At 45.1% G+C, this 27469-nt stretch overlaps 1 protein-coding gene across 1 annotated transcript in view; it reads left to right on the top strand.

Annotated features, from left to right (window-relative positions):
• The window catches only part of PWWP3A (PWWP domain containing 3A, DNA repair factor), a 42352-nt gene that overhangs the window by 11364 nt on the left and 3519 nt on the right, over positions 1-27469 (top strand). Inside the window, 9 exon segments of the mRNA XM_087703287.1 lie at positions 4682-5581; positions 12135-12248; positions 14904-14974; positions 17374-17453; positions 19927-19987; positions 20767-20842; positions 23898-23948; positions 24835-25265; positions 25934-26022. Of these exon segments, the coding sequence (XP_087559413.1) occupies positions 4682-5581; positions 12135-12248; positions 14904-14974; positions 17374-17453; positions 19927-19987; positions 20767-20842; positions 23898-23948; positions 24835-25265; positions 25934-26022 (1873 nt within the window).

Here is a 27469-nt window from a genome sequence, read left to right as displayed (position 1 = left end):
AAATTGGGGCTCGGTTGTGTTTGTAAGTTGAGGACAGCCTGTATAATTCAAGGCAATGTACTTTAATAGTCTCTCTGCCTATTTTCTTACAACCAACACCTATGAGTAGACTTGGGCTGAGACGGAAGGTATGGCCGAAAGCTTGTCCTAAGCAGGAGATGAAGCTTTAATCTTCTCCCTCTGTTGTTTCTCTGCAGCTGGTATTTGCAAGCCCACTGGGGATTGCAAGCTTGGGGTTAATTCTGAATCTGCCGAGGTGGCGCAGTGGTTAAATGCAGCACTGCAATGCTACTTCAGCTGACTGCAGTTCTGCAGTTCGGCTGTTCAAATCTCACCGGCTCAGGGTTGACTCAGCCTTCCATCCTTCCGAGGTGGGTAAAATGAGGACCCGGATTGTTGTTGGGGGCAATATGCTGACTCTGTAAACCGCTTAGAGAGGGCTGAAAGCCCTATGAAGCGGTATAGAAGCCTAACTGCTATTGCTACTGCTATCTTTAGGATCAAGATTATTATGGTCTGTTACACAGTCAGCCAAGACGTTCAATCTGGATTTGGAATTTTTAATCCACCTAGCAAGTCCTTCCCAAGGACCTGAGATAGGCAGATGTTGATCTTTGATGGTGTTGCAGGATGTAAGCTATTCCAAGTAAAGCTGCCTTTTGCATTTGGCCAATAAAAATGGTTGCCATTATTATTTTGACTCGTTGCACCAGATGTTCAGACTGCCCTTGGCATTTGAACCACCGATGGACATTATTATTTTTCATCATTATTATTTTTCATCGAGCCGAGGTGGCGCAGTGGTTAAATGCAGCACTGCAGGCTACTTCAGCTGACTGTAGTTCAGCAGTTCGGCTGTTCAAATCCCACTAGGCTCAAGGTTGACTCAGCCTTCCATCCTTCCGAGGTGGGTAAAATGAGGACCCGGATTGTTGTTGGGGGCGATATGCTGACTCTGTAAACCGCTTAGAGAGGGCTGAAAGCCCTATGAAGCGGTATATAAGTCTAACTATTGCTATTGCTATTGCTATTAAGAATTTGCTGCCCACCTCGTGGTTCAAGGTAACTCTTAAGCTCTTGAGAGGTCTGCCCTCCCTCATAAATTCATTCTACCTCTTGAATAGCCATTCAAATTCTTTTATTCATTTGTATTTTTTTGAGAATTTTACATAGAATGAAAAATAAAGAAAGAGAGGGAAAACAAAAAAAAAGAAAGAAGTGCAAGAAAATACAACTAACATGAAATATAATGATTTCCTTTTTCCCCCTCTTCCACAGTTATTAACGAATCTATCATATCCCTCCCCTCTTACCTCTTCCAGACATCCCTTCAACCCGTTATTTAATTATGTGTTTCAATTAATAAATCCATGTTAATATTTTGGCTTCCTTTAACAAAAAGACCATAAAATATTTCTAGTCTTTTTTTAAAAAAAAACCCACCCTTGTTGTTTTCTTCCCTGACCAATTTCTGTCATTTTAACAATCTGTTCCTGCGTTGTGGGAATTTCACTACTCTTCCATCTTTGTGCATTTAATAACCTTGGTGCCATTATCATACACAAAATTAATCTTCTGTGAGTCTTTTATAATTTAGTATCTATCCATAAATCCCAATAAAAAAACCTCCAGGGTGTTCTTTTTGTTGCAATATGAATCTTTAACATTCTTTGTATTGTTGGTGTATTTGTATCCAAAGCTTCTTGGGTTTCTCACAAGTCCGGGATAAAATGTTCCTTCATGTTTTTTTCCCCTCACATTTCCAGCATTGACCGGAGGTCCCTTTATACATTTTTGATACTATCCAAATTCCTGGCAGGGCCATATTTTCAGCTAGTGAATTCTTCTGGTTAATTAGGGGTCATGTGTGCTTTCTTTTATAAGCCTTCCTGCATTCCCCCCCCCCCGCTTTAATTTATTCAGTTTCTAGGCCACCCAACTCCAAAAAGGACTCTGAGCAGCTTCACAAGATAAAAAGCAGGGAAAGGAAAACCACAACGTTAAAAAGCAAGTTGTTCTGAGGGAATAATAAGCAAAAAAATAATAATCCCGCCACATCACTTCCATATGCTTTTCAACCCTCTCAAGTTTGACGTGTGTATACTTCAACTCCCAGAATTCCTCAGCCAGGGTAGAAACCAGTGCAAAATTTGTCCCCCCGCCCCGCCCTGTTGAACGTTCACTCCCCCTACCCCACCAAGAGGTCAGGTGGCCCCCCCCTCCCCTAGCCTTCCGGAAGGCCGTGGAAATATGGTTCTTGCTTGAGGCGTACCAAGAAGCAGCCAGGGTGGGGCTGGTTAGTGCCCTGAAATCCCCCCCCCCGCCTCCCCACACATTTTAATTAAATTTTCACATCTCTTGCCCCCCCCCTTTTTTAAAGGTTTTTAATATTTTATTTGTACACCACCTAGATTGCCTCAGTGAGAGGGATGGTGGATAGATATATTAGATAGATAGATAGATAGATAGATAGATAGATAGATAGATAGATAGATAGATAGATAGATAGATAGATAGATAGATAGATGATAGATAGATAGATAGATAGATAGATAGATAGATAGATAGATAGATGATAGATAGATAGATAGATAGATAGATAGATAGATAGATAGATAGATAGATGATAGATAGATAGATAGATGATAGATAGATAGATAGATGATAGATAGATAGATAGATAGATAGATAGATAGATAGATAGATAGGATAAATACAGACAGTCTCTCTCTCTCTCTCTCTCTCTCTCTCTCACACACACACACACACACACACAGAGGTTTGACAGATGACTACATAGGTAGGTAGACAGACAGACAATCAAACAAACAGACGAGAGGTAGACAGACAGACAGACAGATGGACACAGACAGACAGGCGGACACACAGACAGGTTTGACAGATGATTAGATAGATAGATAGATAGATGATAGATAGATAGATAGATAGATAGATAGATAGATAGAGGACAGACATGCAGACAAAGAGAGTGAGTTATAGATAGACAGAGATAGATATAAAGATAGATGGATGGAGACAGACAGAGACATGAATGGATAGATAGCGAGAGATACATAGATAGATGCAGAGAGAGGGAGAGGAGTTGGATGGAGACAGAAAGACAGACATAGATAGATACATAGTTACATAGATGCTACAAGATTCAAAATGGTGACAAAAAATATTCCATAAGGTTGGGATGATACAGTAGGGAATATATTTCTTCAAATATGTCTTTGTAAAATGCTGAAGGTTTTTATACGTTCCTAAAAACAGAGGTTTAACCACTGAGTGGGAAGAAAACCCAAGTGTGTACTAACTTACCCTCCAGAGGCAGGGAGTTCCACAGATTAAATATGCACCCTTTTCCCTCCCCCAGTTGCTCTCTGTTTCCCATTTGGGAACTTAAGGGAAAGCCTTGCAAGGGTGGGGGTCAGGCCGGTGTAAAAGGAAGCTATAAATTATCCTGCAGTTGACCCCAGGAAAGGTTTTATGACATTTTATATTATGTCATAAAATGTGTTATGACCCACTTTTATGTCTTAACATGTTTCATAAAATTGGCAGTATTTCAATTCCATGGAGGTCATGGATTCCAGATTTCGGATTCATTCTGCAAGTTAGCCCATTTGAGGTAACTTGGTTCAAAAATTGTTGACCTATGATGCAGTGTATTGCCCAGAGTAAAAGCTACGTGAATGAGAGTGTCAGTAGCATAGATATGCCATAGCATAAATATAACTTTCATTTGCACTGGGAAACAAAACAAAAAAAGTGTGCGATTTGCTTTTTTGCTGTGATGTAGAACTGAGCTCACAATATCTCCCACGTTAAGCCAGTCACATTATTTAAAGCATTTTCTTAGTCCAAAATGGATTCCAAGGCAATCGTGACCCTTCCTAACCATCAGACATTTAGAAAAATTGGTGTGTGTGTGTGTGTATCTGTGTGTGTGTTTGTATACTATTTAATTACTTCTTTATCTAAAGCCCTCGAGGAGTGGAGAAATCAATCAACCCCAAACATAGAAGTTCTTCTTTTGACCAACTCTTTCCTCCGTCGCAATCTGAACTCCTGGATCAGGAGTTCCAATGCTCGGTCGTTCAAACCCTGGTCGTCTCTCTCCTGGACTGTTGCAGAACGCTCTCCATGGGGCTACCCTTGAAGAGTACTCAGAAGCTACGACTGGCACAGAATGCAGGCCCATGGACAGTTCTTGGAGCCTGTAAGGTGGCCAATATTACACCGATGTTTCACCAGTTGTTCTGGCTGTCAGTTTGCTTACAGGTGCAATTCAACGTGTTGGTTATTACCTTTAAAACCCCACATGGGAAGGGTCCAGGTTACGTGAGGAACAGTCTCACCCCAAAGGGATTGGCCTGCCCCACTTTCCTGTCCTTCTGCCCAGCTCTCCCAACTGACCTGGAGCCCAATGGAAGTACATCCTTCTGCTGGTGGTTAACAGACTAAGATAAGACCTTGCCTCTCTCCCCATGTGCATCTTGCTCCTTCCTCCCCATCTTTTGTCGATTTTAAACTATTTATTGCTTTATTTTTTATCAGTTTTTACTGATTGTACGCCCGGTAGAGTCACCTCCAGGTGAGATGAGTGGCATATAAGTTGGGTAAATAATAAACACCACCACCACCCTCTGCTGATCACTGTTGACTCTCTTCCCAGGTCCGAGCAGTGAAGCCCAGAAGGTGGTAGAAGAATTAACTTATCGCCGAGCCTTGCGGGAGTTGCTGGAGATCATGAAGAAACAGGCAACCCCTAAAAGTCCTGACTCTCTTAGGCGAAGGAGTAAAGAGGCATCAACCGGGAAAGGACAGCAAGAGCAATCCTCAACGCCCCAGCAACCCCTTTCTCCCCGAAGAAGCCCCCGTGGGACAGGCAGGGCCTTTCCAGATTCTCCAGCCAGGTCACTGAGACCTTTGGAGACCAGAACCAATAACCCGTCTACCTGCAAACCTCCCTCCTCTGCATCGGGGAACCTTCCAGGTGTCAGGAAGCCAGCCCGTAAGGCTGGCAAAGTTTTGAAAGCCTCAAAGCCAAACATCGCACATCGTCCTGCAGCACCACCCCAACTCTCCCAGAGGTCTCCCCTGGCCTCCAAGGGGCATCGGCAAGCTGGCGGTCCATTTGGAAGGAACCGGCCGGTGAGAACTAGCACCCCGGACTCTACTTCGCGCAAGCGCTGCCCCAGGTTCCCGCCAGCAAAGGGAAGAGACGAGGCCGCCTCAAACCTGCGGAGGAGTTTGCTGGGACCCACCCTCAAAGGGTTTTCGTCCCTGGCAACAAGTGCTCTCCCGGCCAAGCCAGCGGGACGGAAACGGAAGAAGTGGCAGCCGCCCTCTAGGGGCAGCAGGCGCTCCCTGCGCTTGGAAGCCGCTTGCTCAAGGCAGGTCCCGGCCACTCAGGAACCCCCCCTGGAAAAGTCACAATGCCCGAGTGGGGGAGAGCCCAGAGAGCGCAGGGAATCTTCTCTGGACTGTTCTCCTGGGGAACTGAAAAAAGAGCCTGCTCCGTATACAGCTGGAGTTCGAGAAGGCTTGTTTCCAGAATTTGTGGATAAGGAAGGTAAGAGGATGTTCATCTGCAAAAGATACGTTGGGGGAAGTTGTGAGTTCTGGGGAGACCTAGAAGTGGAAGGGGAGCAGGGGTGAAATCCTCCCGGTTCGGCCCAGTTCGGCTGAACCCGTGAGCCGCGCAATCGTGGGAAGCTTTCCCCCTCTTTTTAAAGCTTTTTTATTCCTGCCAGTTCGTGCAAATAGGCAGGGAAAAAATGCTTTAAAAAGTTGACCACGCCCACCCATTCACATGACCACCCCCCCCCAAGCTACGCCCACAGAACCGGTGGGCCAAAAAATTAGATTTCACGATTGAGGGGGAGGCAGTGAAGTGGTGGTGTCAAGCGCCAGGGAAATTGGGCGATCCAGGTAGTTCAAATAGGTGTAAAGATTTATTATAAGCTTAAGCCCTCTATAAAAGAATCTGAACTACTAATAGTTCAAGCAATTTGGCGGTAAATAAGGAATTCACGCTGGGCTGCCTTTGTAGGCGGGAAGGGACTCGTGAGGTTTAACCCCACCCCCACCCTCTGTCAGGCTCAGCCTGGACATTTCCTACAGGTGTGGCTTTCTATAACAGAATAACAACAGAGTTGGAAGGGACCTTAAAGGTCTTCTAGTCCAACCCCCTTGCTCAAGCAACAGACCCTATACCAGTGATGGCGAACCTATGTGGCACGCGGAGCCATTTGTCAGGGCACGCGAGGCGTTGTCCTGTCAGTTCCAGCGTGCATGCGCGCACTGGCCACCTGACTTTGGCCTTCTTTTGAGGCTGTTTCGCCAGTTTTTGGATCCAGAGGAAAAACCGGCCCTACAGGCAAACCGGGACTTCAGGAACAGACTCCCGGTTTGCTCGTAGGGCCATTTTTCCGTGACCCGTCAAAACCGTGGTCCACTAAAGCGCGCCCGATCAAAGCGCGTACGTGACGTCATCAGCAGCGCGACAAATAAAATTAAAAATAAATTAAAATAAAATTAAAATAAAATTAAAGCAAGCCAATTCACATAAAAGTAAGGGTTAGGGTTAGGTTAAGGGTTAGGGTTAGGTTAAGGGTTAGGTTAAGGGTTAGGGTTAGGTTAAGGGTTAGGTTTAGGGTTAGCGTTAGGTTAAGGGTTAGGTTTAGGGTTAGGCTTAGGGTTAGGTTTAGGGTTAGGTTTGGGGGGGGTTAGGGTAAGGTTTTCGCGTTAATTTTAAATTTACCGCTCACAGCGTGCCGTTTTCGTCGCGCTGTGATGACGTCACGTACGCGCTTTCGTCGAGCACGCTTTAGTCTATCGCGGATTTGTGGTGGAACTCATTTTTCGCCCTCCTTTCGCCCTCCTTTCGCCCTCCTCAGGCTCCTAGAAAGCTGCTGGAGCCTAAGGAGGGTGAAAAAAGCATTGCAAAAGTGGGGGGGAGCGCTGGTCACGTGCATATGCATGCCGGGGGTGGGGTGTCACATGCATAGCATTATGGGTGTGGCACGCCCATGCACGACCCCCCCCCCCAGCTCCTCCCCACTTTTGGCACACGATCCAAAAAAGGTTCGCCATCTTTGCCCTATACCCTTTCAGACAAACGGTTGTCCAATCTCGTCTTAAAAACCTCTGTACAACTTCTGGAGGCAAGCTGTTCCACGGATTAATTGTTCTAACTGTCGGGAAAATTCTTCTTAGTTCTTCGCCCCTTGATTAGTTTCCACCCATTGCTTCTTGTCCTGCCCTCAGCTGGTTTGGGGAATAGTTGGACTCCCTTTTCTTTGTGGCCACAAAGATATTGGAAGACTCCTATCCTGTCTCCCCTAGTCCTTCTCTTCACTAGACTAGCCATGCCCAGTTCCTGCAACCGTTCTTCATACGTGTTAGCCTCCAGTCCCCTAATCATCTTTGTTGCTCTTCTCTGCACTCTTTCCAGCATCTCCGCAGCTTTTTAATGATATGGTGACCAAACCTGGATTCAATATTCCGAATGTGGTTTTACCAAGGCCTTATAAAGCGGTACTAACACTTCACCATAATCTTAATTCTATCTCATTTTTAATGCAGCCTAGGACTCTGTTGGCTTTTTTGGCAGCTGCAACACACTGCTGGCTGACATTTGGCGTGCCGTGTGAACTTCCAGCCATTGGAGATTCCTAGCCATGACGTAAAAAGAGAGCTATTTTGGTGTAGTGTTAAAGGCATCAGGCTAGCAATGGAGAGATTGTGAATTCTACCCCCCACCCCTTCCACTCCCTTAGGCACAAAGCCAACAGGGTTCGCAACTTGGGAGTCCTCCTGGATCCACAGCTGACTTTTGATCACCACCTGTCGGCTGTGACCAGGGGGGCATTTGCCCAGGTTCGCCTGGTGCGCCAGTTGCGACCCTACCTGAATCGGGAGGCTCTCACAACAGTCACTCGTGCCCTCGTGACCTCTAGGCTGGAATACTGCAATGTGCTCTACATGGGGCTGCCCTTGAAGAGCATTCGGCGGCTTCAGCTAGTCCAGAATGCGGCCGCGCGAGTGATCGTGGGTGCACCTCGGTTCGCCCACATAACACCTATCCTCCGCGAGCTGCACTGGCTACCTGTTGGCCTCCGTGTGCACTTCAAGGTGCTTCTTACTACCTATAAAGCCCTTCATGGTAGTGGATCTGCGTACTTGAGAGACCGCCTTCTGCCAATTACCTCCTCTAGACCCATAAGATCCCACAGATTAGGCCTCCTCCGAGTGCCATCTGCCAGCCAGTGTCGGCTGGCAACTACGCGGAGGAGAGCCTTTTCTGTAGCAGCTCCGACCCTCTGGAACGATCTCCCCGTGGAGATTCGTACCCTCACCACCCTTCAGACCTTCCGCACAGCCCTCAAGATCTGGCTATCCCGCCAGGCCTGGGGGTAAAGACCATAGTTTGCCCCCGCCCGAATATTGAATGAATGTTGTTTGATCTTAACTATATATTGTATTTTTATGTTGTTGTACGTCTTCCCCTCCCATAAGTTGTTAGCCGCCCTGAGTCCCCTCAGGGAAAAGGGCGGCCTATAAATAAACGCAACTGAAACTGAACTGAAACTGAAACCTTGGACCAGTCAGTTTCTCTCAGTCCTGGGAGGCAGATGGCAGCAAACCACTTAAAACCTTGCCAAGAAAACAGTAGGGATTTTTCCAGGCAGTCCCTGAGAACCAGACACAACTGATTAGAGAGGGGGGGGGCACATAACATATTTATTTTTATTTTATTTATTTGACATCAATCTTGAGGCTTATACCTGAATCTGATGCATGAAGACGTCATGGTGCTTTAGTTTTCAAACCATAATTAGATATCGTTTTATTTTATTTTATTTTTTAGATAAACAATCCATTTTCCATTAACCCGTGTGTCATCTGGGCAAAAATATTTTGTGCCAACATTAAAATATACAATCTTATTCGTTATGTAATCTCATCTTGGCTTAATTTCCAGTACCTTAAGTGTCTAATATTATAACAATCCCATTGTGATTTATTTAACTCTATTAGTTACACTTAACTTAATACATTTTCTATACTTTAGATAACTTCTTTTACTATTAATCCTTACCCTGTTTCCCCCCAAAATAAGACCTCCCCGGATAATAAACCCAGTCGGGCTTTTGAGCGTATGCGCTAAAATAAACCCTCCCTGAAAATATTGCAACACAGCAGCAGCCATGAGGTGACCACGCTCGCCACATCCTGCACCTCAAAAATAATAAGGCCAAGCTTTTATTTCGGGGGTCAAAAGAAAATAAGATCTTGCCTTATTTTTGTGGAAACACAGTATGTCTCTTCTCTAACCATTGATAAAAAGATTCCCTAAATTCTATAATAATCAGCTTGTTCTTTGATAGCCAGTGTCAATCTCTTCATTCAACTAATATTTTCCTAATCACATTCTCCTCTGTAGGGATCTCTTCACTTTTCCAATTTTGTGCAAATACAATCCTAGCTGCTGTTATAACATGAAAACCATAATTGAAACCCAGCTTGGTGCAATGGGTAAACGCAGCTGGGCTTCATCCAATTTTTGTTTTAAGTGTATATCCCACTAAAGCAGTGTTTCTCAACCTTGGTCACCTGGAGATGCGTGGACTTCAACTCCCAGAATTCCCCAACCAGCAGAGGTTGGGCCAAGGTTGAGAAGCACTGCACTAAAGGCTCACAGTGGCTTATAAGAGGAGCTCGCTGCATCCTACCTCTGCAACATCAACCCTGTGAAGTGGGTTGCCTGAAAGTGACTGACTTCACATCTGAGGGGGGATTTGAGCCTGGATGTTTGTGCAAGTGGTCCTAAACTTACAACTGTAATGGAGCCTGCCCACTATGGACATACTGTAAGTCGTGATGGTCATTAAGCAGATAGCTCATATGACTGTCCTGATTTTATTATCTTATTTGCGGGGGTCTTTAAGGAAATTCATTGTTTACTATGGAGGTAAATGCTGGTTATTAGCAAAAATGTAAATCTCATTCATGTGACTGGGATGCCATAAACCAGGGGTGTCAAACTCAATCCCGTTGCGGGCCGTGTCAGAATTTTGTTTGCCCTTGGGGGGGGGGGGACCAGGGTGGGTGTGGCCTGATCATCACTGCTGAATGCGTGGGCGTGGGCGGGCCCAAAGCGGCAGGAGTCTCCGGGACGGCCTGCGGGCCAACTCCGCAGCCTAGCGTGGGATCACTCCAGCCCATGGGCCACATGTTCGACACCCCTGCCATAAACAGTTATAAATGTGGGCCAGTTTGCCAAGTGTTCAAAATGAGCGGCCATCAAAACTTTGGAACCAGGTCATAAGTATCTTTTTTTTTCCCCACTTCAAACATTTTATTTCATTTTCATTTTCCTTTATACAATCACTTAAATACTGTGCAGTTAAAAAGAAAAAAAATGCAATAAATACAACTCATAACACTTCTATCCTTCATACACCCTTTCTTCTACCCCTCCAACTTTCATTTCTCCCCTCCAACAATCCCCTCTTCTACTTCCCCTCCCCCTCAACCATTCCTTTCTCCCCTTCCCACCATCTCACCCTCCTTACATATGTCATAAGTATCTTTTGAGGGGCCTATTATAACCTTGGGCAATCCCTAAGCAACTGGTCGTAAGTTGAAAACGTACAGTGCCCAAATCGCAATCACATGAGCATAGGATGATCAGAACTTTGAGGATCAGTCATAGCCACAACCACCACGGCTGCTGAACAGATGGTCGTTAATCAAGGACTTCCTGTGTACCAGATCATGAAGCAGCCTTTCAGTCAGAGCTGAAGAAGCTCCTTGGATGAGAAGCGAAACATCTTCAAAGAAAAACGAGACAGTCCAGTTGCCGCTTGAAAAAAAAGCACCTTTGGGACAGCATTTGGCTTGAAATAACCCACGCAAAAACGTTTGCGTTGTAAAAATTGGGGGAGAGCATCAGGGTTGTAAATGAAAATCTTTTTGGACAGCAAAGGTGACTAGCAGGCAGCTACTGGAACATGTAACGCCAAACGTATCACTGGAAGGCGAAATCACAGAACTGCGTCTCTCTCATTTTGGACCACTCGTGCTGGGGAGTTCAATGGAGAAAGCCATTGCTTTTGGATGAGTTAGGGGGTAAAAGGAAACGCAGAAGAGCATGGTAGTTGGGCACCATCAAAGCTGACACCAGCCAGAGCATAGAAAAACTCAAAGAAGTAGTGCAAGATCAGATGATATGGAGAGACTTGACCCCATAGAATCGCCAGGAATCAGACATGATTGAATGGATACCACCATCATCATTTTTTGGACTATAAGACGCAGCGGAGTATAAGACACATCAAGATTTTGAAGAGGCAATTTTTTAAAAAAGGTTTTGCCCTTCCTGGCCCCCAGGAGCACTCTGCAGGCCTCCCTTGTAAAAAACAGACATGCAGAGAGTTTTAGAGGCCTACAAAGTATTCCTAGGGGCTGGGGAGGACAAAAACGAGCAAAAAACGGCCCATTTTTTGTGAAAACAGGCTCGTTTTTTGCAAAAACAAAACAAAACAGGGCGTACAGAGGCTTTGGGAGGCTTGTAGAGTGCTCCTGGAGGCTGGGGAGGGCAAAAAGGAGCAAAAAAACAGCCCTTTTTTGCTCGTTTTTGCCCTCCCCAGCCCCAGGAGCACTTTGCATGCCTCCCAAACCCTCTGCATGTCCATTTTTGTGAAAAATGGAATGCACGTGGGCGGGGTTTCGGGAGGCCAAAAATGCTGTATTCAGTGTATAAGACACACTCAGATTTTCACCCTCTTTTTGGAGGAAAAATAGTGCGTCTTATGCTTCGAAAAATACGGTACTTCCAATATCTGGCAAAAAAAAAAGGCAGTTTCAGACAATGGATTCGCTTAACGATTGACAATTACAAAATAATAAAATTGGGCACAGTCACGTGGTGATCCGCTTAATAACCAGCAATGACTTAGACCATAATCCGGGGGCTCCATCCCAGTCATAAGCCGAGGACTGCCTGCAGGTACTCATTGTGCCGTTATCTCCCGGCCCATCTTTGAGATTTGTCAGTGCAATATCCAATGCTGTGTACTTGTAAAACTGAAATCGGCACGGTGTTCCTTCATTAGCAGATCAGGCATCTGATCTTTCACTGCAGCTGAGTCCCATAAGGAATGTGAGTCCCAGCCCAGAGTCAAAGGATGAAGAGGAAGAGGAGGAATTACCCAGCATTTTCTTGCATCAAGGTATAATGTCTTGAATGGGGGGCGGTGTTAATCTCCATGACATCAGTTGACCAAGGCTTGGGGCCACTCTTGAGAAGGCCCTGCCTCTTCTGCCCACTTGTTCAGCCACAAAGATATTGAAACCTAAGTAAAGGGGTGTGTATGTGTGTCACACTTTGTCCAATGGGATATGGTTGCCCTTATGTCTCATTTAAACCTCCTGTGGGCAAAATGGAACAACTCACCACAACCAATTCACTGCAGCCAACTTGTTGTGGGGACAACTCACCCGGGACAATTTGCTGTGGGACAATTCAACAATTCAGTTTAATTACTTAAAATAATTTTTTAAAAAAATATTTTAAGTAATGAAACTGAATTGTTGAATTAAAAAAATATATTTTAATTTTTCTCATTCACGTTTTGTTTCTCCTCCTTCCTTTGGCGTGCTTCCACCATTTCTTCAATATTGATGTAACTCTTGTCCCGTGGCGAGTTGGCCACGCCAAGTTGGCCAATGTTGAGTTGGCTGCGGTGAGTTGGCCGTGGTGAGGCATGGGCTTGTCCAGGCAAGTTGCCAGGATTCAAAGGCCCCAAATTTATTTAAAAAATGGAAAGCCACAATAAGGCATCATGTGTAGATGATGTGCGCACATTTTTTTACCCCTATTAGGTTTCTGCGAATGAGTGAGATCAACATGCATATTTATCAGAAGTCCTCCTTTCTGAAATCTTCATGTGGATGCTTGGTTCTCCGTGTACAGCCAAGCCTCTTTTCAACCCCACATCCCTTTCAGCTTTTCTGGATTCCCCAGCATATATATACACTATATTGCCAAAAGTATTCGCTCACCTGCCTTTACTCGCATATGAACTTACTATAAGCGACCTCCCATTCCTAATCCATAGGGTTCAATGTGACGTCGGTCCACCCTTTGCAGCTATAACAGCTTCAACCCTTCTGGGAAGGCTGTCCACAAAGTTCAGGAGTGCGTTTATGGGAATTTGTGACCATTCTCCCAGAAGCGCATTTGTGAGGTCACACACTGATGTTGGACGGGTTTACGTGGCCTACCACTTCGTGGTTGAGTTGCTTTCGTTCCCAAACACTTCCACGTTCTTATAATACAGCTGACAGTTGACTGTGGAATATTAAGGAGCGAGGAAATTTCACGACTGGATTTGTTGCACAGGTGGCAACCTATCACAGTTCCACGCTGGAATTCACTGACTCCTGAGAGCAACCCATTCTTTCACCAATGTTTGCAAAAACAGTCTGCTTGCCTAGGTACTTGATTTTATACACCTGTGGCCATGGAAGTGATTGGAACACCTGATTCTGATTATTTGGATGGGTGAACGAACACTTTTGGCAATATAGTGTAGGTAGTCCTTGCTTAGTGACCATAGTTGAACCGGCAACACAGTCATTAAATGAAAGCATGGCTATGCTTATGATTTTACTGCTGTTTTCCTTTGTGTTATAGCAGTGATGGCCAACCTTTTTGGGCTGCCATGCCAAAAGCAGGGGGAGCACAGGGGTTGTGCGTGGGCTTGCCACACCCATAATGCTATGCGCAAGACACACATACTCCATGCGCTTGAGACCAGCACACACACACATTGCTTTTGTCATTATTATTTTTTTGCCCTCCTCAGGCTCCAGAGGCTTTCTAGGAGCCTGGGAAGGTCGAAAACAACCTCCACACACCCCCTCCACCCCAGACATCCTCTGGAGGCCTCAGGAGCTTCCCTGAAGGCTCCGGAGGGCGAAAAACAGTCCTACGAACAAACTGGAAATATGTTATCGAACTTCCGGTTTGCCCATAGGACCGTTTTTTTGTGCTCCAGGGGCTTCAAGGAAGCCTCCAGAGTGTGAAAAACGGCCTCAAAAGAAGGCCAAAGTCAGCTGGCCAGCGCGCGCATGCGTACTGTTCAGCTGATAAGGCAACACCTCATGTGCCCTGACAAATGGCTCCGCGTGCCACCTTGTAGCACGTGTGCCATAGGTTTGCCATCACGGTGTTATAGACTTGTGAAGGCTGTAAATGTGAGGATGGAACACAGTTATTTTTCCATCATCATCGTAACTGTGAACACTCACTAAAGGAAGCAGTTGCTAAACGAGGACTACCTGTATTGAAATTTGTATTGCATTCAGAGGCATTGCCTTGTGGGCTGTAGCACAGAGTTTCATGAAACTTTGCATATCCATGAGAGATTGCTAAAAGTCATTAGGATTTTTTTAAAAAAATGGTGGTGCATGCAGCCAGTAGCTATACTTATAATAATGCTTATGTTCCTGGAAAACCTGAACATTATTTCAAGTGTTCCTCCAGGATAAAAGTTTGAGAAAGGGCGATCTAGCATTGGCACCTTCCCCTAATACAGTGTTCTTGTCCTTGGCAATTTCCAGATGTTGGACTTCAGTTCCCAGAATTCCACAGCCAGCATAGCAACTGATGAGAATTCTGGGAAAGCCCATGCATCCAGAAGTTACTGAGGTTAGGAAACATTGCCCTAAAATAGGAACAATAAAGCTGGAAGACACATGGAGGAAATCAGGGAAGGGGGCAAGCTCTCTATACAATACAGTACAGTAGAAATTTCACTAGGAATTCCTTGCAAGACTTTTATTCCAATTTTAATCCTTTCTCCAAACTCTGTGTATCGTAGAGCCTTGTGGTTTTGAAGTTGGGTTGATGGTTTGGTGCAAGCTCCCAAGATATCCCTACTGGCCAGCTGTGGTAAGAATATTGATTATTTATTTACTTATTGAAGCAGTTTATATAGTTGCCCATCTTGCAGCTGTGACTCTAGGACAGGTGTCCCCAAACTTGGTAACTTTAAGACTTTTGGACTTCAACTCCCAGAATTCTGGGAGTTGAAGTCCACAAGTCTTAAAGTTTCCAAGTTTGAAGACCTCTGCACTAGGAAGTGCACAGAGTAACCATCATGACCCCTTGAATTTACAAAGTAAATATCCAAAATAATAACGATGCAACAATTACAGCCAGAATATAAAAAATCGTTCCATTTTAATTAACAAAAGTTTGAGTTTGAGTTTTATTGAGCTTGTATGCTGCCCTACTCCCGGGAGACTCAGGGCGGCTAACAATAAGAAGGGAAGGGGGGTACAAAAATAAAAACAACAGTTAAAAATTCAGCAACAGTCATAACATAGGATGGGGCTGGATAATTCAACAGCCCCAGGCCTGCCGGAACAGCCAGGTCTTAATTGCTTTGCGGAAGGCCGGAAGGGTAGGAAGGGTCCGGATCTCAACGGGGAGATCGTTCCAGAGGGCCGGAGCAGCTACAGAGAAGGCCCTCCCCCGGGGGGTCGCCAACCGACATTGGCCGGCAGATGGAATCCGGAGGAGGCCTAGTCTGTGCGATCTTATAGGTCTCTGGGAGGTAGCTGGCAGGAGACGGTCTCTCAGGTAGCCAGGTCCGATACCATGTAGGGCTTTAAAAGTAACGACTAGCACCTTGAAGCGTGTCCGGAGACCAATGGGAAGCCAGTGCAGCTCGCGGAGGATAGGTGTAACGTGGGTGTACCTAGGTGCACCCACAATCGCTCGCGCGGCTGCATTCTGGACTAGCTGAAGTCTTCGAACACTCTTCAAGGGCAGCCCCATGTAGAGCGCGTTACAGTAATCCAGTCTTGAGGTCAAATTGGTCAAGACAACGTCCCAAAAGTGCTTTTTCAAAAGGCAACTGGTCTTTGTGGGTTTTTTTTTGAAGATGTTTCCATAAGATGTATGTAGGTGTTCCCACTACTAAGGATATCTGGGAGTGTATCCTGTTTTAATAGAAATCTCCCTGTTAAAATAGTTGAAATGTATATTTCATTATTATTTCATTATTCATTATTTGGGTAATGAAATGGGTATTCACATTTCATTACCCAAACTAGGTGACATCATCTGTGCTAATAAGGCTAAAGGATAAAAATTGAGAGCCAATCCCATTCCTTACTAGCACTGATGATGTTACCTAGTTTGGGTAATGAAATGTCTGTAGGAAAACAACCATGCTCAGAGACCACATCAAGGACCTCTCCCTTTTTCCAATGCTATTGTATCCTTAAATGGTCAACCTATAATTGATTTGATTGCTCATATGCCTTGGAGTCATTTTCAACTCCTAGCAACCGCAAAATAGCCACCATTTGTTCGCATCTTCCATTTTCTGAAAGTAACATTGGGGACCTAATGATAGAAATGGGAATTGGCCCGAATTCCCCAGACGGTCATAAAGGAAGTATTTGTATTTGTATTTGGTTTATTTGTATGCCGCCCTTCTCCAGGAGGGACTCAGGGCGGCGAACAACTCAAAGGGGAAAGGGAACATAAACAACAGTACACATAATTAAAATACACGAAAATCACACAGCCATACCAGTCGAGAGGGGAGGGGAACTCATCAACCCCAGGCCTGCCGGCACAGCCAGGTTTTGACAGCTTTCCGGAAGGCCTGGAGAGAGGTGAGGGTCCGGATCTCCGCGGGGAGTTCATTCCAAAGGGTCGGCGCTGCCACAGAGAAGGCCCTCCCCCGGGTAGTAGCCAGATGGCATTGGCTGGTGGACGGAACCCGGAGGAGGCCGACCCTGTGAGATCTGACGGGTCTTTGGGAGGTAATTGGCAGCAGGCGGTCTCTCAAGTACGACATCAATTCCCAGAATTCATTTTAGCTGAAGAATTCTAGGAGTTGAAGTCCACATCTCGTTAAATTGTTTTAAGTTGAGAAGATTGGAGCACCTTTGATGTAGAAAGTTGTGTTTTTTAAAAAAAATCTAAATGACAATAGTAGAAGTGTTGATCTCCTTTTAATTAATTGTGCCCAGGGGTAGGTAACGCTGCCCCCTTTACTGCCTGTGGACTCCCAACTCCCAGAATTTCATGCTGGCTCAGGAATTCTGGGCGTTGAAGTGCATAGGTAATAAAGGGGCCCATAGTTGCCCACCCCCTGATCCAGCTCATGATGTGCTGCCCTCCTGATTAGCTCATAATGTGCTGCAAAGGGCCAGCTGCAGAGATGGAGCAAGGCCAACCAGTCTGTGTACTTGTCCCTTTGAATAGATACCTTGATTGCAAACCTGTGTGACCTTCCCAGCTGCTCAGCTGTTCTGCTTGTCTCCTGGCAGGTGAAAAGGGTACATCGGAAAGCTAAGAAAGCCAATGTCGTCCTTATAGAGAAATGCATGGATGCCATGAAAACTAAGGGGTAAATCAAGCTATTTTAATTCCCTGGCGTAAAGCACCTCTCCCTCCCTTCTGCTTTCATTTGTTGATAAGCCCTTTCCTGGCACCTCCCACTCATGGCTGAGTTACAGGTAGCCATGTATGGCCACAGTTGAGCTCCAGATCTCCCATTGCTAAGCAAGACGGTGGTTAAGTGAGTTTTGCCCCATTTTACAAGCTTTCTTGCCACAGCTGTTCAGCTAATCACTACAGCGGTCAAGTTAGTAACCCAGTTGTTAAATGAATCTGGCTTCCCCGTTGACTTTGCTCATCAGCAGGTTACCAAAGGTGGTCACGTGACCCTACAGTGATGGCTAACCTTTTTGCCATCGCGTACCAAAAGCGGGGGGAGCGAGGGGGGTTATACACACGTGTGCCCACACCCATAATTCTATGCGCCCTCCTCCCCGCATGTGTGTGCGACTCCCCCCCATCCCGCGCTCTCTCCACTTATGGCACATGATGGCACATGATGGCACAGTGGACCAGTTTTTCGCCCTCCCCAGGAAAAGATTTATCAGTCTAATTGGTGAAACCCAAAGTCAAAGTTTCATTCTTTTCCACATCGAGTACAAAGTTCAGAAGCGGTTTCCATTTGGAAACATAAGTACTTATGGTCAGTTTTGCCATTTCGGCCAACTCCATCAACTTCTGCAACCATTCTTCCACAGTAGGAATCTATGCGTCCTTCCATTTATAACAACGTTCCAAATTTTTTTTCCTCCAATTCTTTTTCCACTAAGCCCAAAGGGAAAAGTTCTGGTTTCATTTTTACCTCCATGAATCTTCTTGACCAACTCTAGACTTCTGTGTACCTTGCGGTAATATCTTGAGTGCATGAGAAATTGTAGCCATCTTAAAAAAAATAATTGTGTGTGGTTTTATATCAGAAGCAAATTCTCCATTGGGAATCTCTCTATATCCATAAACCATAGGGATATGCATAGGTTTAAAACTGGGATTGCCTATAGCTTCCTCTTGGCTACGGGTCCTGCATCCTCCCCCACAGGCTGAACATCCTTACATCAGTTTTGCAGTAGATTTGAATTTGAGTGCCAGATGAGGATCCCTATCTATCTGATCCCTAGCACTGATGATGTCACCTAATTTGGGTAATGAAATGTCTGCAACAAAACATCCCAAGCTCAGACAGCACCAAGGACATCTCATTTCAATCCTGAGGTACAAATATCCTTCCTTTTATCTATCTATCCATATCTGTCTATCCATTTATATCTATCCATTCATATCAGGGATGGGTTCCTGCCAGTTCTAACCTCTTCTATAGAAGAGATTCCACAAATCTACAGTGCCGTTTAGAACTGATTCCAGCTCCCTCCCCCCGGCCCGTCCGCACATCATCAAGATGAAGAGCGAGAGGAGGAATTCTGGGAGTTGAAGTCCACAAGTCTTAAAACTGTCAAATTTGAACACCCCTGGGGTTTTTTTTTCCCTAAAGGGTTAGGGGTGTGAGGGTCTTGTAACTTGACAGCTTTAATGCTTGCGTGCTTCAAATGCCAGAGTTTCTGAGCCAACATTTTGGTTGCTAAGCAAGAGCGTTGTTAAGTGAGTTTCACCACATTTTACAAGTTGGCCACGCCCACCCAGTCACATGGCTGGCAAGCCACTCCCACCTGGTCACATGGCTGGCAAGCCACTCCCACCCGGTCACATGGCCAGCAAGCCACTCCCACAAAGCAGGCCACACCTACAGAAGAGGTTCTAAAAAAATTTGAAACCCACCACTGATTCATATCTCTCCATGATCTACCATTTTTATCTATAATGTCTGTGTCTATATTCATCCACATCGATATCCATGCATATCTTTACTTCCATATCCATCTCTCCCTCTCTCCTTTCTCCCTCCCAATACCTCTCTCTCCATCCATATCTATCTATCTACCTGCTTACGTATATATCTAGGTTAGGCATCTTGGAGAACTCGTTGGCATGTTAGCATATGCGTGTGCATTGCCACTTTTAGTTTTATCATAGATGTCAGCCTCGCAATGTAGTCCAGAAGTGCTAGTTCTACTTCATTGTAAAGTTACAGTAAAACCGCCAACCATCATTATGTCAAAATGTTGGCGATGCAGACAGGCTTGATATGACTTCAGCAGCCGCTGATTGATGCTATGAGGATGCTATAAGTCCCTAGTGCTAAAAAGGACCATAAAAGTTATTAAAACATAACAAATAGCTAACATAAGGCATTAATTTCCATTGGGATCACTCTCTCTCTCTCACACACACACACACACACACACACACCAAATTCTAGTTCCAAAGGAGAAGGAACTGAGTTTATAAATCCCAGAATTTCCCAATTGGAAGACTGTCCATGTTCTAAGCCAGTATTTCTCAACCTTGACCATCTTAAGAAATGTGGAGGGGTGTGTGAAAAATAATAATGGGGGAGCTAAGATGTTCTCTTCTCTCCCTTCTTGATGCAGGTTCTCTACTTCCTTCAAAAACCTAAAACACTTTGACTGCAAAGAGAAGCAGACGCTGATAGTGAGTAAAGCCCTCAGGAATAAAAATGCCGCTTGTGATCTGAGAAGCTGGCAGGGCCCTATTCCAGGAGTGTCAAACTCGATTTCATTGAGGGACACATCAGGGTTGTGTTTGACCTTGGGGGGGAGGGGAAGATGTCCATGTGGGCGTGGCCATGGTGGGTGTCGCCATTTCGATGTCACTTGTGTTGGGGGCACCTGTGGTGGCCTGGGAAGGGCTGGGGGGGGGGATCCACTTATGCTAGTAATTTTGCTAGCACTCTGGCAGCGAAAACAGAGCTGGACAGACCGCACATGGCTCCACTCCCCGGGCTCCATTTTTGGCTGCGATGGCCTTCTGCCAGTGCAAAGGACCACCTGAGCTCCATTTTCGCTGGTCGAGGCACCGCGGGCCAGTCTTTTGCTGTTTCCAGGACGGCCCCATAGCAATAGTTAGACTTATATACCGCTTCATAGGGCTTTCAGCCCTCTCTAAGCGGTTTACAGAGTCACCATATCGCTCCCAACAACAATCCGGGTCCTCATTTTACCCACCTCGGAAGGATGGAAGGCTGAGTCAACCTTGAGCCTGGTGGGATTTGAACAGCCAAACTACTGAACTGCAGTCAGTTGAAGTAGCCTGTAGTGCTGCATTTAACCACTGCGCCACCTTGGCGCAGTGGTTAAATGGGCCAGATCTAAGCCCCTGCCCATGGATCCGGCCCACGGGCCTTGAGTTTGACACCCCTGCCCTGTTCCCATAAGCGGAGCCTGTTTGCCTGACTTGTTTTTCCTTCGTAGGAGAAAGCCAGGGAGAACTATAGCCACGAACTCAACTGGTGCATCAGCTTGATTGCGGATTACAGAATTAGAGTAGGTAAGATGGAAAGGCCCAAGGAACTCTTTAAAGCCCATCCTAAATTTATGAGTGGGGGGATCTTTTTGCAGCTTGGTCAACTTTTCCTGAACTTTGCAGCTGCAGTGTTCCAACTAGCTTTACAGCCGGTCCTCGACTTACAACAGTTCATTTTAGTGGCCGGTCATTTTTCACACTTATGACCATTGTAGCATCCTCATGGTCGCGTGATCAAAATATGGGGGCGGCCTGGCAACTGACATGTATTTCTGACAGTTGCCGTATCCCAGAGTCACGTAATCACTATTTGTAACCCTCCCAGTTGGCATACAACAACCAAGGTCAATGGGGGAAACCAGATCACTTAACGACCGTATGATTCACCTAACATTTGCAGTGATTTGCTTAACAACTATGGCAACAAAAGGTCGTAAAATGGGGCACAGCTCGTTTAACAACTGCCTTGCTCAGCAGTAGAAACTTTGGACTGAATTGTGGTCATGAGTTTCTTTTGCTACCACTGCATTGTCTCCTTTAACTTCTTTGCAGACCTGCCTATTGTCCTCAACTTATGACCGTAATGGAGGCTGCCCATCGAGGTCATAAAGCGGGACCAACACAATTTCACTTTTGCAGCAGTCATTAAGCAAATCGATGGGTCACTATAGGCATGGTTTGGCAGAAAACTGGAATTAAATGCCAATTGGGGGCAAAGTTATCGTAAAATGCAGTCATATGACAGCAAGATGCTGCAAACAGCGGGAAATCTGGCCTGGTTTGCCAATTGCCCAAAGTGTGGTTACATGGCTGCAGTGAGAGGTTGCCATCGGAATTTTGAATCTGGGCCATAAATAACCGGGTAGGTCCATCAGAACTTGGAACAGTCACTGAAGTGACTGGTCATAAATCAAGGACTATCCTATGGCAGTGGCCCCCAACCTTTTGAGCACTAGGGACCGGTTCTGTGGGGAGAGGTTTTTCTGCGGACCAGAGGGGGCGTGGTTTTGTGTGCTGCCTACATCCCATGGATGGGGCTTCACTTGTTTGAGCAACCCAGTTTCTGGCACCCCATGGCCCAGTGCTGGGTTTTTTTTTTGGGGGGGGGGGGGGTTCCATGTTACACAGATGGAAAAACATTCAATGAAGTTTTAGAAAACTTCCAGGTCAGAAATTGTGGGGTGGCTTCCCTGCCTGTACTGAAAGCCAGAGAAATCAATCCGCATTTTTTTCTACCTTCATGACAATTTTCTAGCAGATGTGGGCAATTTTGGTATTCAGGACCTGAATTTCACATTTTTTTTAAAAAAATGGTTCTGGGGTAATCTGGGGACATTTGCAAGAGGACACTGGCTCAAGTTTCTAGATGCCTTTTTTCAGGGAGTTGTTTTGAAGGGGACAAAGTCCAAATAGTCCTCAACTTACCGCCACAATTGGAATCAGAATTTTTGTGGCTGAGCATGGCGGTGTTTAAGTGAATCACACCTGATTTTAGGCACAAACAAATTGCCACTGTTAAGTGAATCACACAATCATTAAACGAATCTGGCTCTGCCCATTGACACTGCTTGTTGAGAAGCCGAATACATGCCGGTTGTCAAAACACCCAAAGTTTGATCACACGACCATGGGGATGCTACAATAGTTGTAAGTGCAAGGACTGAATCATAAGTCAGGTTTTTCAGCACTGTTGTAACTTCACACTGCCACTAAGGAAATGATTGTAAGTCAAGAACTACCTTTATCAACACTGAGCAAATAAGTTGAGACACTTTGAGTTGATGAAATTAAGATTATAATTAAGATTATATATAAATGGCTCTGTGTGTGTGTATGTGTGTGTATGTGTGTGCGTGTGTGTGCGCGTGTGCGTGTGTTCCAGCATAACTCTAGAACGCCTCAAGCAATTTCAACCAAACTTGATACACAGATGATTTACTCTCAGGAAAAAAATACTGTGGGGGTAAGATACCTCTAACACCCCTCGGGGTGGTGGTGTTCTGTTGTGATACAGCTTGTTGTGCCTTAAAATGGCTTCTACTGTACAGTGCAGTGGAGTTGCCATGGTAACGGCTTCACAGTATTCTACAAGGGGGCTCCCTCTGCTAAGGGGGAAAATCCAACATTATAAATTATGTTTGGTCCGGATATTTCCCCCCTATAAATAAATAAATACTCGGGCAACGCTTGAATATCAACTAGTCTAATAATAAAATGATAAGCCTTATTTGATTTACGTTAAGATTGAACTTAAGTGATATTGTCCCGTAGTCAATCATTTTCTTTTTGGGTGATAGTAAATAAGATTATACCGGTACTCTTCCAAGGCCTATCAGGACTGCCTCTGCACACAGTCATCCATCCCCAATTTGAGCATTTTTCTTGTCCTCTTTTTCACTGGAAGGGGACCCCCCCCCCCTACACACACACACCCACAGACAACTGTCTCACTTATTTTGGCCATGTCATGCGGGGAATTTCATGGGAGAAAGCAATTATGTTTGGAAGAGTTTAGCAGCAAAAGGAAACCAGGCCATTAAAGAACACGGTGGTTGTATACCATCAGAGTTGATACCAGCCAGAGCATAGAAGAACTCGAAGAACTAGTGCAAGATAGGAAGATGTGGAGAGACAATTCATAATTCGGTAATTAAGGATGTGTGTTTCGTTTTGTTTTGTTTTTTTGCATTCTTACTACAGCAGATGGCAAACTAGTTCAAGCACATGGTTATTGTAAATTGAGGCTCTCTTTCTCTTATGTTCATACCATTCCTGATTTCCAGCTGTGTAAAAAATGATTTAACTTTTGCTCATAGTATTGACTCACATTTTTAACCAGGTTAAACCAGATTTAAGATCTGATCCTAGAACAATTTTTGTTTCCGATGTGACTTTTTATGTCAGACATCAGGTGCAATTTTTTGCAAATTGCAATTACAATATATGTTGTGTAAGGAAAACAATATAAGCATTAAAAAAAAATAGCGCAAGATCGGAAAATATGAAGACCCCTGACCTTTAATCTCCAAGAGATGAACATGACTGCAAAATGGATAACATCCTCATCTTGTCTTCTTAGGTTGTCATTCTTTTGTGGGGTCCTTCCTGGAATACTATGTTGATGATATGAGTGAGTAAGCTTCAGTTTGTATCTTAAGAAGCCCCATTCCTTGGAAGAGGGTGGTGTGCATTATATAACAAAATTAAATCAGCTTAAAGACAACAGGGCCAGCTTGGAATTCCTTTTCTTCTTTTGATGTCATCAATAATGCTCAGCCCTTCTGCACTTCCACGTATTGGCATTCTTTAAACTTCTGATACTCACCATCCTGAGAAAGTTCTCTGTAGGCTGTGTTACGGGTAGTCCTCGACTTATGACCGCAATTGAGCCCAGAATTACAGTTTCCAAGTAGTTGGAATCATAAGTCAAGGTATCATGAGAATGGACCCATTTTTTTTACAATATTTAGGGTGGCCATTAAGCAAACATTGCGGTCTTCAAATGGATGACACAATCATTAATGGGATCAGTTTTCCCCAGCGGGAGTGTTTTTGCCGAAAACTGGCAAAAAAGCATCAGAAACTATTGTTACTTGACCATAGGACCTCACAAATAACGATTAAGATGGGCAGGTTGCCAAGTGCACAAAAGGGAATCACGTAACTGCAACTGCAGGGTATATGTGTGTATGCAGCTGTCATAACTTGAAATGTCTCATGTAATTCTGGGGGGGGGGAGTTGTCATAACTTTCAACAGTCGTTCAGTGACAGGTTATAAGTCAAGGATGACCTGTGGTTGTACGACAGGGAGAGAAATAGGGATTAGCAACTTTTTAGATCGGGATCTCCAAACTTAGCAACTTTAAGATTTACGGGCATCAACTCCCAAAACTCCCCAGCCAGCCATGAATTCTGGGAGTTGAAGTCCACAAGTCTTAAAGTTGCCATGTTTGGAGAGCCCTGTTTTAAGTGCTGACCCAACTTTGAGCAAAGACCCTGGCTTCTTTTTCCCAAGGCTCTCCGGTCCGAAAAGAATCCTTCCATACTTTATCCCAGATGAGCTGCCCTCAAGTGGAGGTGTTGGACAGCAGCGGGGAGCTTCTTGCTGAGATAAACCCCCCAAAGCAAGTGAAGAAAATACTTCCTGACCGGACGCGAGCTGCCCGAGACCGAGCCAACAAGCAGATTGTAGAGTTCATCGTAAAAGCCAAAGGAGCGGACGAGCACCTCCGCTCCATCCTGAAGAGCCAGAAACAGTCACGCTGGCTGAGTAAATCCCTCAAAACACCCCGGTATTTGATCCTGGAGACCTACTTGGAGGATGATTATCAACAGGACCTTGTGCTCAATTACTTAAAGGAAGTTTATCGGGAAGTTGGAGCCAAGAAACTGCCGGTTAAAAATAGAGACATGGCCAAATTTGTCCTCGAAGTACTTTTTCCAGAAGTAAGTGAAGTGGGGGATGTGGAAGATTTTCCCCATGTAAAACTCGATCCCTCTGCTTGTGTTTGACCAGATTAGCATATTGCAATTCTCCAAGGATTCAGGTAGAACTTTATCAGAGTTTGTTGCAGAAAAAATCAAATCCAGCTGGATTCATTAACTTCTTTATATACGTAATAACAGTTGAATGCCAATAAGTAGATTCTTTCAATGTGGTAGAAGTTACAAGCAGAACACAAGAGGGAGAGAAGTTTAAGTTTCATTTCAGAGTTCAGAGCAGACAGAGTAGTTTCAGTTTCAATTCTCAGCACAGACTTAAATCTGTTTAAGCTCCCATTGGCTGACTTAGTTGCTATGCCAATTTATTGGCTGACCTTGTTACCATGTCTCTCCCAGTCATGAATATTCTAACAAAAATTTTCCTCGCCATCCTTGGAGACACCAGAATTCGAATGGAGAGCTTTTTTTTCTGCCACTAAATTGCAGCCCCCTCCTCTTCCTCTTCCTCCTGAACATGTTGACAAACATGGCCTCTAAACCAATGTTTCTCAGCACTGGCCTCTTTAAGAGGCGTGAAATTCAGGAAGTGGAAGTCCACACATCTTTAAATGGCCACGGTTGAGAAGCACTGCTTTAAACTGTGCCCTTTTCTTTCTTTTTTTTCCCTCCAGGCCATCATTTATGCAATTTCTGCTGTGCATCAGATAGACTACAAGACAGCAGAAGAAAAATACATCAACGGACCTCCAGTGAGCAAAAGGTATCTGCTCAGACCTCCATCCCATATATAAGTCTGCCTACCTCACACAATAAGTCTGCTTTACCTCACACAATAAGTCTGCTTTACCTCACACAATAAGTCTGCTTTACCTCACATAGTCTTTGTGTGCCTGTCACATTATGCAGTGACGACTTTTTTTTTGCAGCTATCCCACACCTAATACTTCTAGCCACGTTGAGATTGCAGTGTGAAGATGGTTGCTAGGAATTCTGGAATTATGTCTGTGTGCTTGAGTTTGTGAACCAACCAACCTTCCTTCCTTCCTTCCTTCCTTCCTTCCTTCCTTCCTTCCTTCCTTCCTTCCTTCCTTCCTTCCTCTCTCCCTCCCTCATCAAATATCTTTTTCTTTCCTTCCTTCCTTCCTTCCTTCCTTCCTTCCTTCCTTCCTTCCTTCCTTCCTTCCTCCCTCCTTCCTTCCTCCTTCCTTCCTTCCTTCCTTCCTTCCTTCCTTCCTTCCTTCCCTGATTCTCAGGTTTGCCATCAGTTTGCCATTGCCAACTCTTATATCTGACATTGGTCCCAAGCTCCACAACTCTCTTTGTGCCTAAGGCAGAATTAGAACTCAAGGTTTCTGGGTTTCTAGCCTGTTGCCTTAACCGCTAACCCAAACTGCCTCTCTTAGACGTATATATTTTATATATCTCACCCATGTCAGTAGATTCTGCACAGTTTGCATATATGAAGTGGAATGAAACGTTGTCATCCTCTCACAAATGTCGGACTCAACAAAAAAATTGATAGTGAAACCAAGCCTCCCTGCGAAGATTTAAAAATTGGTCCAACCATCTGCCGTGTTTCCCAGAAAATATGACCTACCCCGGAAGTGAGACCCAGCTTGATATTTTACACATGCACCCAATATAAGCCCTTACCCCCCCAAAATAAGCCCTAGTTATGACCCCGCTGGGCACACAGGTAAAAATTAAGCTAGAGTGGGGATGGCGGGGGGGTGGAGCTGCCATATTTAGCAGGCCTCACACACTGCAACACCTCCTTGGCGGCCCACATCTTCTGTGGCTGCTTGCCGCTGTTTGCGCGCAATGCCCCTGACTTGCGTTTTGCTGTCAGCGGCCTTCAGGAAAGGCTTCTGCAGCTGAGAAACTGGGTCCGAATTGATGGGTGTGGTGCCCCCCAGCCTCATTTCGCTGTCAAAGGCCTTTCCTGAAGGGCCTCTGATGGCAAAATAGAGGCCGGAGGTGACGCATGCAAGCAGCGAAAAGCGGCCGTAGAAGAAGTGGGCCGGCAGCGGGCTCCGGCTCGGTGGGGCTGTCAGTGCCGCCATCATGAGGTGAGTCAGTAGAAGACACCCCCCCCCCAAAAAAATAAGACCTGGTACCTTTTTTGGTGGCAAAAATAAATAAGGCCGAGTCTTATTTTCAGGGAAACATGGCAGGGAAGGACCAGCAGTAAACTGCTTCTTTGAGAT

Source organism: Thamnophis sirtalis, unplaced genomic scaffold, assembly GCF_051295495.1.
Source record: "Thamnophis sirtalis isolate CommonGarterSnake01/CBP01778 unplaced genomic scaffold, rThaSir2_p1.2 scaffold_1, whole genome shotgun sequence".
Lineage (NCBI taxonomy): Eukaryota > Metazoa > Chordata > Lepidosauria > Squamata > Natricidae > Thamnophis > Thamnophis sirtalis.
Note: the sequence above shows the minus strand (reverse complement) of the source record. Positions and strands in the feature narration are given on the sequence as shown.